Below are 14,614 nucleotides of genomic sequence, written 5' to 3'. Positions count from 1 at the left end.
ATTTTGCCAACGCAATTTTCTAAGGAGATGTTTACTCACAACTTATTCTAAAGTCAACAACTTTACGAATAACTTCGGATCTAGCGTGGCTTATGATGCAAATTAAGATTATGATAATAATAACTCTTCAGACACTGAGGCCCCACTCAAGCAAGAGCATTTCACATTGGCTGTTTGTACCGATTGCAAGGGCTCGTGTCGCCCCAGTCTTGTGCCGGTAGCAGATCCTCTGCAGCTCACAGCGGCCGCTGAGCTGGCGGAAAACCCACTTAATCCACCCACGCAGGAATCCTCCATAGAGGAACAGCCACAATCGCCACAGCATCTTGCCTGGCGACAAGTAAAAATGCGAGTCTGCAACCCTGCAAATTAAGTGAATATTAATAGCATGCACAGATACAATCTCTATTTTTAAATCAACTAAATGCAACTGCGTCGCAAGACAAAATAGCGCACATATTTTGAACGCAATTGTGAAAACTGTACAGTAATTCCTCGTTTAACGTGGTAGATGCATTCCTAAAAAGTGCCGTTAAACGAGGAATTACTATGGACAGTAAGTCCCCGGGTTGCGTAAGTCCCGACTTATGGAAATCCGACTTTACGGAAATGCTCCTATAAATCATGTAAAAAAATTCAAGATACAGAAATGTTTGCATTAGTTACGTAAGCGTAAATAGTGCAGCGCGGTGAGGTTGAGGATGAATACCGTCGTGCGAAGCGTAAGCCCCGCCTTACGCCTCGCTCCACCTAAACGTTGCCTTCACTAAGCCCGAGCTTCACGAGGATTTAGGTGAATGGAATTTTTAGTAGTGTTACGTAATTATTTTGTTGTATAGCATAATTGTTTGTTTTCTATGCTTAGAACTCTTTTTTCCCCCATGTTTCTGTTGCTAGTTTTCTTCATTTTTAGTAGATTTCATGAGCTATTACTGTATGTACTTTAACACAATTACACTTCGATTCCTTATGGTCTCCGCCAATAGCGATCGGAGAAGTCTAGGCCTAGCCTAATGCACGGTAAATGAGCATTCAGAAGTGACTTTCTGTTAGCAATTAATATTAACATGTTTCGTGGTTTCATAAACAATTGGATACAGTATATGTTCCATTAGTTTCATTATGGTGTTAGGGTAGATATTCAATGAAATAAAAGAATCATAGGAAGTGCAGAGCATACGTACAGCGATACGATACAAGGTAGCGATGGAAAACGGACGACAGCACGATACAGCACTGAGAGAAAACGAACGAGTAATCGGGTAGGGGAGGCACAACTATTTACGGCTATGGGATTTATTCTTGATTTTGGGGGGAAATTGTTTAGGTTTCAAAATACATCAAAATTTGGGTGATGGATCGTTCTCGGGAACCTAACCCTTCCGTAACCCGGGGACTGCCTGTATACATTACAAGACATACATAAATAGTAAAGCTAATTTGAATCACATTTGCACTTTAAAATCAGCCTGCAGTCATCCCATGGTCAGATAAAGAACAGAGATGACAGTTCGCCACCGTGTACTGTATCATCCCGTGCATATACTCAGAATTCCCATACCTCTCAGCCGCTCAACTCAAATAGTTCATCGTCGACCGCTCAGAAACCGCGCTACAACGGGCGCGTTCACGTCATAATGGGCGAGTTCCACGTCATAATGGCCGCGTTCCACGTTATATCGAGGTGCATTCCGCGTTATAACGGGCACATTCCACGTTATAACTGGCGCGTGCCGCGTTGTGCGAAAAGCGTTCCCGAATATAAGAACTGCGTCATTGCGAGAACGTCGTGGTAACCATCCGAGACCTGTTCCCTTCTTCGCCTGCCACACAATCGTTATTCTCGAACATTGGCTCTCGTTCCTACTCGCGATGTTTCCTGTGACGACTTTTCTTTCTTGTTCAAAGGTTTTGACTGCAGCTGCTTCGGATTATTAAGGTGCTGTGTTCCTGCTGGAGACTCATAAATCCACACTAAGGCACGCATAGGATGATTAAGCCGTCAATGTTAATGCCCGAAGGCTCGTCGTGCCAGACTAAGGTCCACTTAGGACTCCTAGAGATTAAGTGTTAATGTCCGAGGCTGAGCTTGGAAAGCGAAATTGGAGCGGTGAATCACCTAGACACACACAACACGCACTGGGCTGGGTCATTTGCACAGTACAGTACTGAGTGATAGATGTCATCGAGACGAGTCATACTGGCAGAATGAACGAAGCCACTCGCAGTGGTTTATCCGAATAATCTTCAAAGCTGCCCTCATGACCCGCTCCTCTGCATCTTGAGGCTTCGCCTCGGTTTCCATGCAAGACTGGGGCACAGGCTTCGACTTTGAACCCACCTAGACGTGTTTTCGCACGAGTTAACGCATTCATCACCGCAATGCTGTACGGAGGTTCTCAGCCGTTTTGGTATTGCGCCCCCCCCCCCCAATCAAGACCCACGGCTCCCCGCAAACCCCACTCGGGACCCAACACAACACGAAGGTTACCGAGGCCACAACACACACAGAGAGCTCGGATGTCCGCGCCGCTCGTCAAGTGTCTTCTTGTCAGACGTTCATTCCCGCAACGTGGCACGGACGATGCCTGCACTTTAACACAACAGCATCCACAACAGCAGTGGTAGCGTCAACGCGAGCGCTAATCAGCCGGCTTCGTCGTTGTCATGAGCCATGCTGCATCATCTGCTGGATTGAGGCCTCCCCAAGCCGCCGCCGCTTTCCCGATGTTTTATTTCATGGCTTGTTGGGTTTGAATGAGGTCCAGGGCAGTCACGCAGCAACTCATTACTCATCATCACGCCATTTGGCCGAGAGTGCCCCCCGTGTACGGACCGCTCGCTTGAGATGTGGCTGTGGCGGCTTGGCGAGGACTTCGCCCAGCAGTGGATAGCGCATAAGCGATGATGATGACGAGTTGCTGCGCAAAACTCGAGCAAATTTGCGCACTTTCAGTCGGCGGTCAACGTTTCGAAGCGGGAACTGCGATCACTCAGAGGAATGGCGTCGCCGCCCTCCGCCCCCCGTGGATCAAACACATCACTCGAGACGCTGGAGGCCAAGAGCAGCTGATGCGACGTTTGGCGCACGGTTCATCGCACACTATGAGTGATGAATGAACGAAGAACGAATGAGGAGCGATGAAAAAACCTAAGAATATGAATGAGGAGTGAATGAGGAGCCCGCGGTTACCTGACCCACGGAGCCAGCAGCACCACGTGACCTCCCCCCCCACCCCCGCGTTGCCACGGCAACACGAGCTTCCGGTTATGGAATCGAAATTCGAAACAAACCGTCGTCGATAAATTCGATTACACTTTGTAGCCGATCCGACGCGGATGCTGGCGTGTTGTATCATTTAAATAAAGGCGATTCCTTATCGATTCCAACCCACTACGCCCCAGGGCGTTGCGGAGTGGTGTGAGAGAATCTAAATATGACGATTTATACTGCAGGGAATCGATCTGCAGGGTGGCGGGGTGGTCTTGTCAGAGCAGAGGTTTTTACCTGCGAGCGGGCGACAGCGTTGTGCTCACAATTACCTATTTCCAATTCATTACACAACAAGTAATTCCATTTAACGCGTAGACTTTCGCGAACGATACCGTGGTTTACAACTAACTCACAGCCACAACTTGCTTTCATAAACATCTGTAAAGTACTGCAATTGTTTTCTCTATATAATTGTCTTTTTGTTATGTTTACGGGTATTAGAATTACTCTTTGGTTCTTTCGGTAAAGTCACGTAGAAAGGAAATAAATTAAACACTAGAATACGACGTTTCGATTGCAACACAAGCAACCGTCATCGGGTAAGAATGAATGAAAAAACATAGTAAACTTAGAAATGTAATGCCATACAACACAGAGAGTCGGCTAACACAACAGTCAACACCCTACCTGGTTGATTACGTTCTTACAAAGATTGTGTTGCAATTGAAACGTCGTATTCTATTAATTTTACTTTCGTTCTACTTGACTTTATCGAAAGAACGAAAGAGTAATTCTTGCTGTCACGAAAGCTTCAAATCAAGTATGTACATGTATTATAATGTTTGATTTAAAGCTTCTGTGACTGCAGGGATTCATATTATTGGTTCTTTAGGTACATTCACGTAGAAGGGAAATAATACAATAAGAAAACAATAAAACATTCTCACGACGTTTCGACTGCAACACAAGCAATCATCATCAGGTGTGAAATCAACACCTGATGATGATTGCTGTTGATTTCACACCTGATGATGATTGCTTGTGTTGCAGTCGAAACGTGATAATTTTTTTTATTGTTTTATATTTTTATTATTTCCCTTCTACGTGACTTTACCGAAAGAACCAAGAATATGGGTATGTAATGTTTAGTATAATTTTTACGGGTATGTAGTATAATGTTTACCCGTATGTATTATGTTTACGGGTATGTATTAATTGTGATGTCGCTTTGGGTGACAAGATTTTTGCCAAAAAAGGCCCCTTAACTGTATCGAAAGTTCAGTGTTCAAGTGCCATTGTGTAGTGAGTCCAACTGAGTCGCAGACGTTCTTTAGAGGCAACACATTTATTTGTAACATCAACACGTAACACAAAGGGGTAACTGCCCTTTCACCGGATACAAGCCTAGGGTGGTGGCCACCCAGCTAACTGCTCTATACAGAGGCGTAGCTGGGGGGGGGGGCAGGGAGGTACATGTGTCCCCGGGCGCCAAGGTAAAGGGGCGCCAAAATGAGGCTTACAATGTTACATTATAACTTATTGCGGCGGGCGCGGCAGCCTGAAACTACTGCACAAATCTATACCTCAACCTAAAAGTTTATATATCCCGCCACACACAGCCTACACGTCATGTAATTACATTTTGGTACGCGCGCCTATTAAGAACTTACATGGAAGAACGTCCCAAACAACAGACAGGCACAGTCTTTCAGCCTTAGTCACTGGCCTGTTTTTTGGTGGCGGAAACTACGACGGCCTGAAAGACGCTGGAGTGCACGATCAGAAGCTGTTAAAGCTATCTATGAAGGACTGGATGAACTAGTAGGGCTGCTAGACAAATTAACAGGACCCTGCGGGGTGGGCTGGTAGGAACGAATAACCAAAGAATATAAACATAATGTATTATTACACTTGTTTTGCCAGGAAAGCCCCACTTGAGTATAAAGGTTTTTCTAGGGTCCTGCCAAGTGTTTGCAGTAGGGGGCGATGTTGCTACACGTAATCGGACGATACGAAGGGAGAGTTTGAGGCCGAGTTCTAGGCTTTAGGCCTAGCTGTAGGCTTTAGGCCACTGTGGGTTAATTTTTAATTTAAATGTTTTAATTATTTATGTCAACGCTTTAAATGTAAATGTTTCTATTTAAAAACATCAGGGAATGTAACATTGTTAAACATTAACTCCCTTTCACACACGCGGGGGTACGATACGAAGGGAGAGTTTGAGGCCTAGTTCTAAGCTTTAGGCATAGCTATACGCTTTAGGCGGCTGTGAGTAAACTTTAATTTTAAGTTTTAATTAAAAGCTATCTCAGGGAATTATAAGGGAATGTTACACTTGCTTAGCCAGGAAAGCCTCATTAATTTAAATGGTTTAATTAAAAGCTATCTGAGGGAATTATAAGGGAATGTTACACTTGTTTAGCCAGGAAAGCGTCACTGAGTCTAAAGGTTTTTGTAGGGTCATGCCAAGTGTTTGGAGTAGGGGGCGATGTTGCTACACGGACGGACGGACGGACAGGCGGACAAACGGACGGACGATATAATCTGTTGTAGGCTGGTCCACTTCGTTCCTACCAGTATCAGAGGACGTAACTATGACGCCTGAAACCAGAAGTGATGCAGAACTGTTACAGGCATGCGTATTAAATTTTTACTTCATAGTTTTATTACATTTCTGGAATGTCATTCTTGGACAAATTGATCGTGTTCAGAAGTGCTTACAGGATCCTACTATGAATTTCAAGGAAGCAACTGATCTTAAATCTTTGGAGCATGAATTTGTCAAGCTTCGTGATGATTTGAGCCAAGTTGCTGTAGTAAACGCCAAAACAAGATGCACAGCCTGGGGGATCGATGTGGACAGAAGAATTAGGCGACGTCGGAAGATGCCAGGAGAACTGGCAAGAGATGCAGGACTTTCAGCAGAAGAATAAATTGTGCGCATTATGAAGAGCGTATTTTATCGACTTCAACAGGAGATGTCAACACGGTTTTTACGACTAAAAGACCTGAACACAAAATTTGGATTTCTGCTGGACGTCAAAACTCTTCTATCCAACACAGATGTCGATGCAATTCGTCGAAATTGCACAGATTTTGGAAATTTCTATGACACCGACATCAATGGCCACGAACTTTTCACAGAAATTGGAGATTGCAAAATGCTGCTCAGTAACCGGAATGAAGTTCTACCAGAAACTCCTTTGGATCTTCATAGTTTTATTGTGTTTTATGGAGACGACATATTTCCGAATTTGCGAATTTCACTGCAAATGTTATTAACAATAGCAGTTTCAATTGCAAGCTGTGAGCGGTCGTTCAGCAAATTGAAACTTATTTTGTCGCATTTGCATGCTTCAATGGGACAAGATCGTCTCAGCGATCTTGCTCTTCTTAGCGTTGAAAGAGAAACATTGGAAAAAAACAGATTTTGATTACGTGATTGACCAGTTTGCGACAGTGAAATCAAGAAAAATGTATCTTTTGTAGACTATGTCAACCAGTCTACGACAGTGACTGAGTGAGCCATGTAATATAATTTCTATAAATTTGCTTCTTTAAATACAATGTTTCATTCAAATTTAAATTGTTATTCCTTATTCGATGTAGTAGGAAAATGTGATTAAACGGGGGGGCGGGGGGGGGGGCGCCAATTTTATAGTTCGTCCCCGGGCACAAAATATCCTAGCTACGCCTCGGGCTCTATATGTAGGAGTTACAGCTACGAAGGGTCTGACCCTCACTCGGGTCCCGGCCACGTGTTGATGCCTGTAGAGCTTCCAGCTTGTAGGCGTAGAGTTTCCAGCTTGTAGGACGTAGAGGTTCCAGATAATCAAATGCAGCGACCCCGGTCCCTGTATCCCCCTGGGTCGGGGCCGCTCTGCCCTTGGCCCCGCCCTTGGCCCCGCCCGCCTTCTCGAGCGTTCCAGCTCCCTCTCGATCCCCTCTTGAGAGCTCTCCCCGGACACGTGATCGCCCCCTAGCCGCCCCACCTAGGGGCCTCTCTGTGGACACTCCGGATCACGTGTCTACGGGGTCAACCAGAGTGCCATGGCCCAGGACAACCCTGCCCCTGGGCTGACACTCTCCCCCTTCCCCTTGTGAGAGCCCGCACTGCACGCTATGCGTGGTGCCCACACTATCCCAGCGCTCACAAAACCCCGCTAGGGCTGGTTCTAAAATTAATATTGGTACTATACCCGCCTACGGGGTGTACGCGATGACGGTATTTCGCATGCCCGGCCCTCTCGGGCCAGCACCATACAGTGACATCCCCGATGTCACTACAATTGTATTGAGGGACTACTGCTGTGTGGTGTTGTCGTGGTGTGGTCTGAGACTTTTGTCGTTTTTGATGCCTTTCCCAAGCTTGATAAATTAGACATATACAGTACATACAGATATATACATATTTTGTGACTTACCTTTTCCTCAATTTGCACTACTATCGTGTTTTATTGTATTTTTGCTGTTGTAATTCGTTGACTCACCCATACTGGACGACATCTATGAAAAGAGCTGCATAGCTCATCGGATTCCTCCTGCGGTCTAAATAAAGATGCGGAGTTTGAAGCAAAAGTGTATTGACGTGACTTTTGAGTCCAATTGATCGCATTAGTAAACTTTGTGTCCTAAACCCCTCCACCCGACACAGCCAATTCAGGCATTTTCCAGAAATGGCAACTTAGTCTAACCCAACCATCTATTTTATACGTTGATTACGTGCTGTATTTAGTGGTAATTGGGAACACTGATTTATGGTGCTAGGTTGTTGGCGGATCTAGAGACTTCCCAAGGCAGTTGGGGACAGCCCCGAATTCCAAGCGTTTAAAATAGGGCCGCACATTAATGTAATAAAACCAATGAGCTTCCACAGATACACATTTCCCCTGGTAAATGTCAGCTATTGACCAATGTTCTGGGGCATAGCCCCCCCCCCCCTCTAATGTGCTCCAAACAGGCGTCTTATACGATACGCGCTCTGTGGTCCCAGTGGAAGCTTTTTTTTGTAAATTTCCATGGTGCATTTTTACAGGCATGAAGTTGTGTTTGTATGCAAGAGTGCCCTCTTTCTAGATTTGAAGTTTTTTGTGACTGCAAGGATCCATACTCTTTGGTTTTTTCGGTAAAGTCACGTAGGTATAAAATATAAAATAAATAAAATCACGACGTTTCGGGCGCAACGCAAGTGTCTGTCATCCTTGGCTCCTCCCCCCTCCCTCATCTATATAATCCCTTGTTACAAGCAGCTATTTTGCCTACTTCAGCAATTGTTTCTTTCTGTGATTGTCCCCACTTGATGACGGACGCTTGTGTTGTGCCCGAAACGTGATTTATTTTATTTTATACCTACGTGACTTTACTGAAAGAACCAAAGAGTTAGAGTGCCCTCTGTCCGAGATTTAATGTGGTTTGCAACCATATCGCAAGTCTCACATAGGTTATGCGGTGTGGTTTAGCCCTTTAATTGCTCACCCAGGGCACCGCCTCCTCGTCTAAATAAGCAGACAATATCCCTCCTTCACGTATATATCCCTTTATATAAATAACTTTATTTTATACATCCCGTCAGCAGCACAGGGAGTACCTAATTTTATCAGTGAATGTTTGCAGCACAAGCAAAACTCTGGACCTGTTTGAACATCCAGTTCACCTACTGTGTTTATTCATCCATGACACATCTGGAATCGTCCGTATTCATTCAAATTCATCACTATTGAAGATGCTTTAGTAAACAACTACTATATTCGCTTTGACTGACATGTCTAGATATGGGATATCTGATTAAGTAACTAATTATCGGTTTTATTTAATGACTACTCAGAAAACATGAACATAGTTGGGAGAAAAATGGTTTCGCCACTCGCACGTGCTGCTTCATGACAGGTGATGGGCAGGGCTTGGTAATGTCATCAGCATTATGATACATTTTATTGTGCAATTTTATTGAGGGACTATCTTGTCTTGGTGTGGTCTGGCTCTGTTTTTGTTGTTGTTTTGACTGCCTTGCCCAAGCTTGGGAATTGTTATACTTGTGCAATTTTAACTAATATACTGTATGTATATTTATTTTGTATTATTTGCTTACTTTCTACGCTTATCTTTTTTTGTATTGTTTAACGTTCTCAGGTGCCCTGACTGGACATCTGAGAAAAAGAGCTTCATTGCTCATCAGATTTCTCCATGATAAATAGAAATTCTGGTTCTGATCATCTGTGTTACGCTGGGAATGGCTTGTAGGGGTTTTCTTGCCTTCGGGCAAGCACAATATGGGGGCACCCACCATTTGCAAAGGAGTCTAAAGAATAAACAACAACAAAAGTAGTCGATTTCAATGTTAGTCAATTACCAACTTAATCAACTCATCGTCCCAGCTCCACACATGTTTACACTTTTGCGTTGCTCGTGCATGTTTGGGTTCACAGCTTCTGCCAGCCTTGTGACAATGGCTCTACTCGCTGCCCCGAGCCTGTTGGAGATCATTTGGGCCGTCATTGGCATGGGCTTTGTCATTGCCTTCGCCGTGCACGTGTGCGTGAGGGATCCGCCCGCGCTGCTCGAGGATTTGATCCGCTACGGCAAGAATAAGGGCGGGCAGCGCGCCACGTGGATGCGCGCCCTGGATGTGCCAAAGCGGTGCGTGCGCAGCACCGAACATCATCTGTCCGTCCGTCCATTCCTTGCACTTCCTCATCCACTCATTAATTTGTTAATTCATTTGTTTCCCCAATTAAAACACCTCTTGTTCAACCAATAGCTCACTAATAGTTCAAATGAGATGTAATAGGTGATTTGCAAACATTGTACTTTCAGGCCAATTTCAGCCAGGGCAGCATTGTTACCAGTGATGACACTAATGCTGCTTGCATTGGCCGTAATGCACTACCAGGTGGTTCATGCATTTCTACGTGGTGGCTGTCGTCTCGCACGTGACACTCTTCTCGCTGACTCTCCGTGCGCTGCTGCTGGGCTCCCCGTTTCCTGGCTGGCTCGAGTCTCTCCTGGTTGCCTTTGGCAGCCCCACAAACAATTTTCCCCATGGTGAGCACACCTACAAAACAAAATCACATCTACCTAGTAATGGCAGCCTTTTGTTTGTTTTTTTTCTCGGGGAGAGAACCTAGTTTAAGATGCTGAAACAAAATAAATCTGAGCACACTATCATAGTTGTGATATGTAACTGACAGGCACTGCCGTGGCGAGATGTTAACTACCTCGCCTGATATGCAGAATGTCGTAAGTTCCATCCTGACTCTGATGCCTGTATATTTGGAGTTTGCATGTTCTCTCTCCCCGTGGTCGCGTGGACTTTTCTCCGGATCCTCCAGTTGTTCCCTCCACATTTAGAATTGGCGTGCATTTAGAATATTTGGCTGCTGTAAATGTCCACATGATAACCCACTTTGTTGAGCTATCATTTGTGCCCAGTTCGCTTCTGAAAAACAACTACATAGCTCAGTGGGGTTTACCTGGTAAAATAAAAAAAAATAGTTCAGTTGAGACTTGCCACTCATTGTGTTATTTCGTATCTTCTACATCCCGCAGTGGTTTTAAGTCCGACGGCCTCTGTGTCTTTTTGTTGCAGGCATGGGGCTGTCGGTTGTGCTTGCCCAAGCCCTTATGGTACTGCAAGTAGCGAGGCGACTGGCCGAGTGCCTGTGTCTCAGCGTGTATTCCAACGCAATAATGCATGCAGTCCAATATGGATACGGTATGCTCTACTACGTGATGATCGCCTTCACGTTGTTGTGTGAAGGCCCAAGCATGGGAGGAAAAGGTCGGAAACTATTTTGGTGAAGAGGAAATTCTGCAACATGTTTAACACTCAGGATGCCTACACTAAGTTATTTGCAGCACGAATAAAATGTCTATACTGTTTTCATTTTTATATACTTGTTGAAAATTACATGCTCTTGAACTCACTTTGTTAATGAGCTATTTGTTAAATGATATAGACTTTTTAACAATTAGTTTATTCGTTTAACTTTTACACTAGACTTCACCTTTCCTGCAGCATCTCTCAAGTCTGGTCTATTCCTCATTTGAGCATGGAGACAATGACTGGATCATACCGTGTTAATTTACATGTGTTCCTACTTTTTTCCCAAAGATCTGCCAATAGGCAGACGACTAAAGACAAGATGTTACTATCTTGTACCAACCCTGAAATGAAGACCAATCAATGCTGTACTACAATACTAATGTGCCAACAATGTGTTGTCAAGAGTTGAGTGTGTGGCAGTTGCTGGCCCAGTGGAGATGGTACCACGTGGCTGGCTCTGTCATGTTTGCCTGGGCCACGCTCCACCACCATCGGAGCCACATCATCTTGGCCAATCTGCGAAAGGACAAAGCTGGTACGTATGTATGTTGAACTTCTTTCGCACGGTACCTAGCCAGCCGTGCTAATTGTAAGTATAACTTCCTGGAGTGCAACTGCAAGCATTCCCTTCGAAAATTACAGTAATGCCCATTGTTGATTGTCAGGAAAGACTGTTGAAAACTCATTTTTCATGTGGATGATGCTTTTGGAATATTTTTTCAATTCCGTTAATGATTCAGAGTGCCTGTAGGAAAATCGACGTATATGTGTCAAAGCTTCACAAAGATTCAAAATTCCGTTGATTTACTGTGATCTGGCCACCTTGCAGCCCAAACCTGCAATGCCTGGTATTTCCCAAGAGTCTTCCATTCAGGTGTCAACCAGACCAACCCTGATAGCTTTTGAGATCTGACGAGATTGGGCGCACTTAGGATGATATTTGGTTATTGGCAAGGAAATTTTGTACAGTGTTCCCTCGTTATTCACGAACTTGCTATTCATGATTTTGGCTACCCGCAAATCACATCTGGAACTCTAAACGACTGCATTGAGAGAGAGAAAGAAAGTGATGAAATAAGAGAAAGTGATAATATACATTGATGACAGATAAAGTGATGAGATAATTGTAATGTATTTAATAATTGATGTATTTATTTAAGGTAATTCATAAAAAAAATAGTTTTTTTAGGCGAATGTCATTCTCCGCGAAATGTACAATTCACAAGCATCTCTGGAACGTATCCCTTGCAATTAATGAGGGAATACTGTAAAATACATTGTATTGGCTCAATGGAAGGCCACATTGCTCAAGGCAGCACAGTATATAGCAGTGGATCTTGCGACACAATGAATATCTATGGGACCCTTTTGCCATTATCAAGATATTGAATGATAAATACAATGCCAAGTAATGTGTGGTTTATGCAGACTTAATGCCTTCGTAGTATTTGTCTATTTGGTGTTTGAACATCATAAGGCATGTATTTGTGCCAGATAATGCACATTCAATGACAATGCATTTGTCAGCCACGATGTTATATACAGTACAACTCTCCTGACCTGTGACTATGGTGGCATCAAAAGGCATTGCCTGTGACGATGTCTTCATTTGTGGTACCCTGCTGCATATGTTTCCCCCCTCAAAATCATAATGGTTAATTTCAGATTCTCACTAACCCATCTGTATTATATATGCCTCCTTTATTTGTCCTCCATATTCAGTTGTCTCAATCCTCTCGTCTGCTGTACAACATGACATGCAATTGCCTTTAGACATCCTAAAAATCCCAACGATTGTACGTTGTGCTGATGCTATACAAGTCCACACATGAACGTGCGATGGCCGTTTTACCAGGGCGCGTGGTTCACACGAGGTACGTGGTTCCACATGGAGACTGGTTCGAGCTTGTCTCGTGCCCCCACTACCTGTCCGAGATCCTGGTCTACGTGGCGATCGCGGTGGTGCTGGGCGGCGTCCACCGCACGTGGTGGGTGGTCCTCTTCTACCTCATCGTCAGCCAGTCCTTGGAGGGACGCCTCATGCACGAGTCGTACCTCAGCCGTTTCCCAGACTACCCGCAGCATCGCCGGGCCATCCTGCCCTACCTCCTGTAATAATCAACTGGCACACAGATCTTCTAAACCAGTGTTTCTCAACTCCCAGGCCTTGCGATTCCCCATGGTACAACTTTCTATGGTAGTCGATCCTTTCTTTTTATCTACCATGCCTCCCATGCAGTAAATCTCTGGTGCCAGAACAAAGGATGTGTTTGAGATCTATAAATAAGAGAATCACTTGGTGAAAGAATATTTGCAGACTCAATGCAAAATGCACAAACATTACAATGCAAACAATATGTACGAACAAATGATAATAAACAATAGTGAAAAAATTAACTGTGTGAAACTACTCTAGTGTTTTGCACTACATTTGAGTTATATGCTATTGGAAAATAATTTGTATCAAAATTTGTATTTATTTAGAGGAGCATTCATAATATTTCCAAGTAAGCTGTTAAGCACCACTTGGGTGCTAAGACACCAAAATGCATGTTTCGTAGTTCTTGTGTCCGCCACGCTTCCAGAAATCTCCTGGGCCAGCACCTCTTGTCCCACGTCACTGCCTTCGGTTTCCATGATAAAAGGGCAAGTAAGATATTTGGGTCGGTGAAAATTGCGGTCATACAATATTCTCGGAATGGTGGCTTCGACTCCGTAATCCCAGCTATTCTTATGTTCCCATGACTGCAAATCTGGGAGAGATACCGCCCCTCAGATTAATATTGTCTCTTCCATATAGATTCAGTGGAATTGATTTGAAAAAAAACGCTTAACCTTTGAACACTTTGTTTCCAGTGTCATTTTTATATTTTCTTTTATTTTTAAAAATATTTTAAGTGCAATTTTTAGGTGGGGCACCACCCCGACACCCCATACAGACCAATCGCCATTGAGGTAATGTAGAACGTTTAGTACCTGGGTCATTCCCAAGGCTGATTTAGGGGAAACGCTTCAGGAGTTATACCATACATCAATGACAATCAGTGCATAATTGGTGAAAAAAAAGGCTGATATCAGTTTTCAGTTGACAGAGCTACTGAAAATGTATTTTATCTACATTATTCACGACCCAGATCATTTGCAAATATAATAAATTCCCTTGTCTCTTAATAATTCTCACCTGGTTAAACAAACTTGAGTTAATAAGAAATTGTATTTGATCTTGAATGGCTTGCAATATAAACTATGGTTTTCAAAAACATGACTTATTTTTTCACAAAGCAGCCATTCATGCGGGGATCAAATTGTGCAATTGTCTGTCGTGCAGTTCCTCAATATGTTTTCTATTTGCTGCCTCATTAAATGTCCACATTTTAGAAGTCCCATGAAGCGATGGGCAGGTTGTCGTGCTGTACATAATTGCACACATTGCGTAACTCTACCCTGTCAGTGAAAATCCACGGTACAACTACCTGTAAGATATTACTGCATCAAACCCAGAATCTGTTAATTCCTCGTGAAAACCATGGTGTACGTCGCGTTCTAATGACATTTTCAACATGAGATTTTTTCTCTCC

The 14,614-nt window shown here is 43.9% G+C and overlaps 2 protein-coding genes across 7 annotated transcripts in view; one reads left to right on the top strand and one right to left on the bottom strand.

Moving 5' to 3' along the window:
• Positions 1–3,266, bottom strand: part of LOC144936103 (ELMO domain-containing protein 1-like) — a 57,556-nt gene extending 54,290 nt beyond the window's left edge. For 2 of the 4 annotated variants that reach the window (XM_078862951.1, XM_078862954.1), the window contains exons 1-2: positions 3,194–3,266; positions 181–362 (exon numbers count right to left, since the gene is read on the bottom strand). In XM_078862951.1, coding sequence (XP_078719077.1) covers positions 181–325 — 145 coding nt within the window. In that variant the 5' untranslated portion in view covers positions 326–362; positions 3,194–3,266. Of the gene's footprint in view, positions 1–180; positions 363–2,836; positions 2,914–3,193 lie in introns of those variants that run through there. The other 2 variants (XM_078862953.1, XM_078862952.1) reach the window with 2 other exon arrangements.
• Positions 3,267–3,473: 207 nt separating this feature from the next.
• On the top strand, positions 3,474–14,614 carry SRD5A3 (steroid 5 alpha-reductase 3). Of its 3 annotated transcripts, none has more exons than XM_078862949.1 (6): positions 3,474–3,813; positions 9,640–9,850; positions 10,104–10,255; positions 10,800–10,991; positions 11,440–11,571; positions 12,892–14,612. In XM_078862949.1, the coding sequence occupies exons 2-6, from the start codon at positions 9,660–9,662 to the stop codon at positions 13,149–13,151; spliced, it is 927 nt and encodes a 308-aa protein (XP_078719075.1). In that variant the 5' UTR covers positions 3,474–3,813; positions 9,640–9,659; the 3' UTR covers positions 13,152–14,612. The 3 variants fall into 3 exon arrangements, with proteins under 3 accessions (XP_078719075.1, XP_078719076.1, XP_078719074.1); XM_078862950.1 differs by lacking the exon at positions 3,474–3,813 and adding an exon at positions 6,880–7,314 and having other exon boundaries at positions 12,892–14,613; XM_078862948.1 differs by lacking the exon at positions 3,474–3,813 and adding an exon at positions 9,063–9,100 and having other exon boundaries at positions 12,892–14,614.

The sequence above is a fragment of the Lampetra fluviatilis genome, chromosome 15, assembly GCF_964198595.1.
Source record: "Lampetra fluviatilis chromosome 15, kcLamFluv1.1, whole genome shotgun sequence".
NCBI classification, from domain to species: domain Eukaryota; kingdom Metazoa; phylum Chordata; class Hyperoartia; order Petromyzontiformes; family Petromyzontidae; genus Lampetra; species Lampetra fluviatilis.
The sequence above is the reverse complement of the archived record's forward strand: the minus strand, read 5'-3'. Positions and strand labels throughout refer to the sequence as shown.

Excerpts from the sequence above, each read along its gene's own strand:
- SRD5A3 (XM_078862948.1), top strand. Across the intron at positions 9,851-10,103 it reads GCCCTGGATGTGCCAAAGCG|GTGGTTCATGCATTTCTACG; the intron begins GTGCGTGCGCAG and ends ATGCACTACCAG. Across the intron at positions 10,992-11,439 it reads CCCAAGCATGGGAGGAAAAG|AGTTGAGTGTGTGGCAGTTG; the intron begins GTCGGAAACTAT and ends TGTGTTGTCAAG.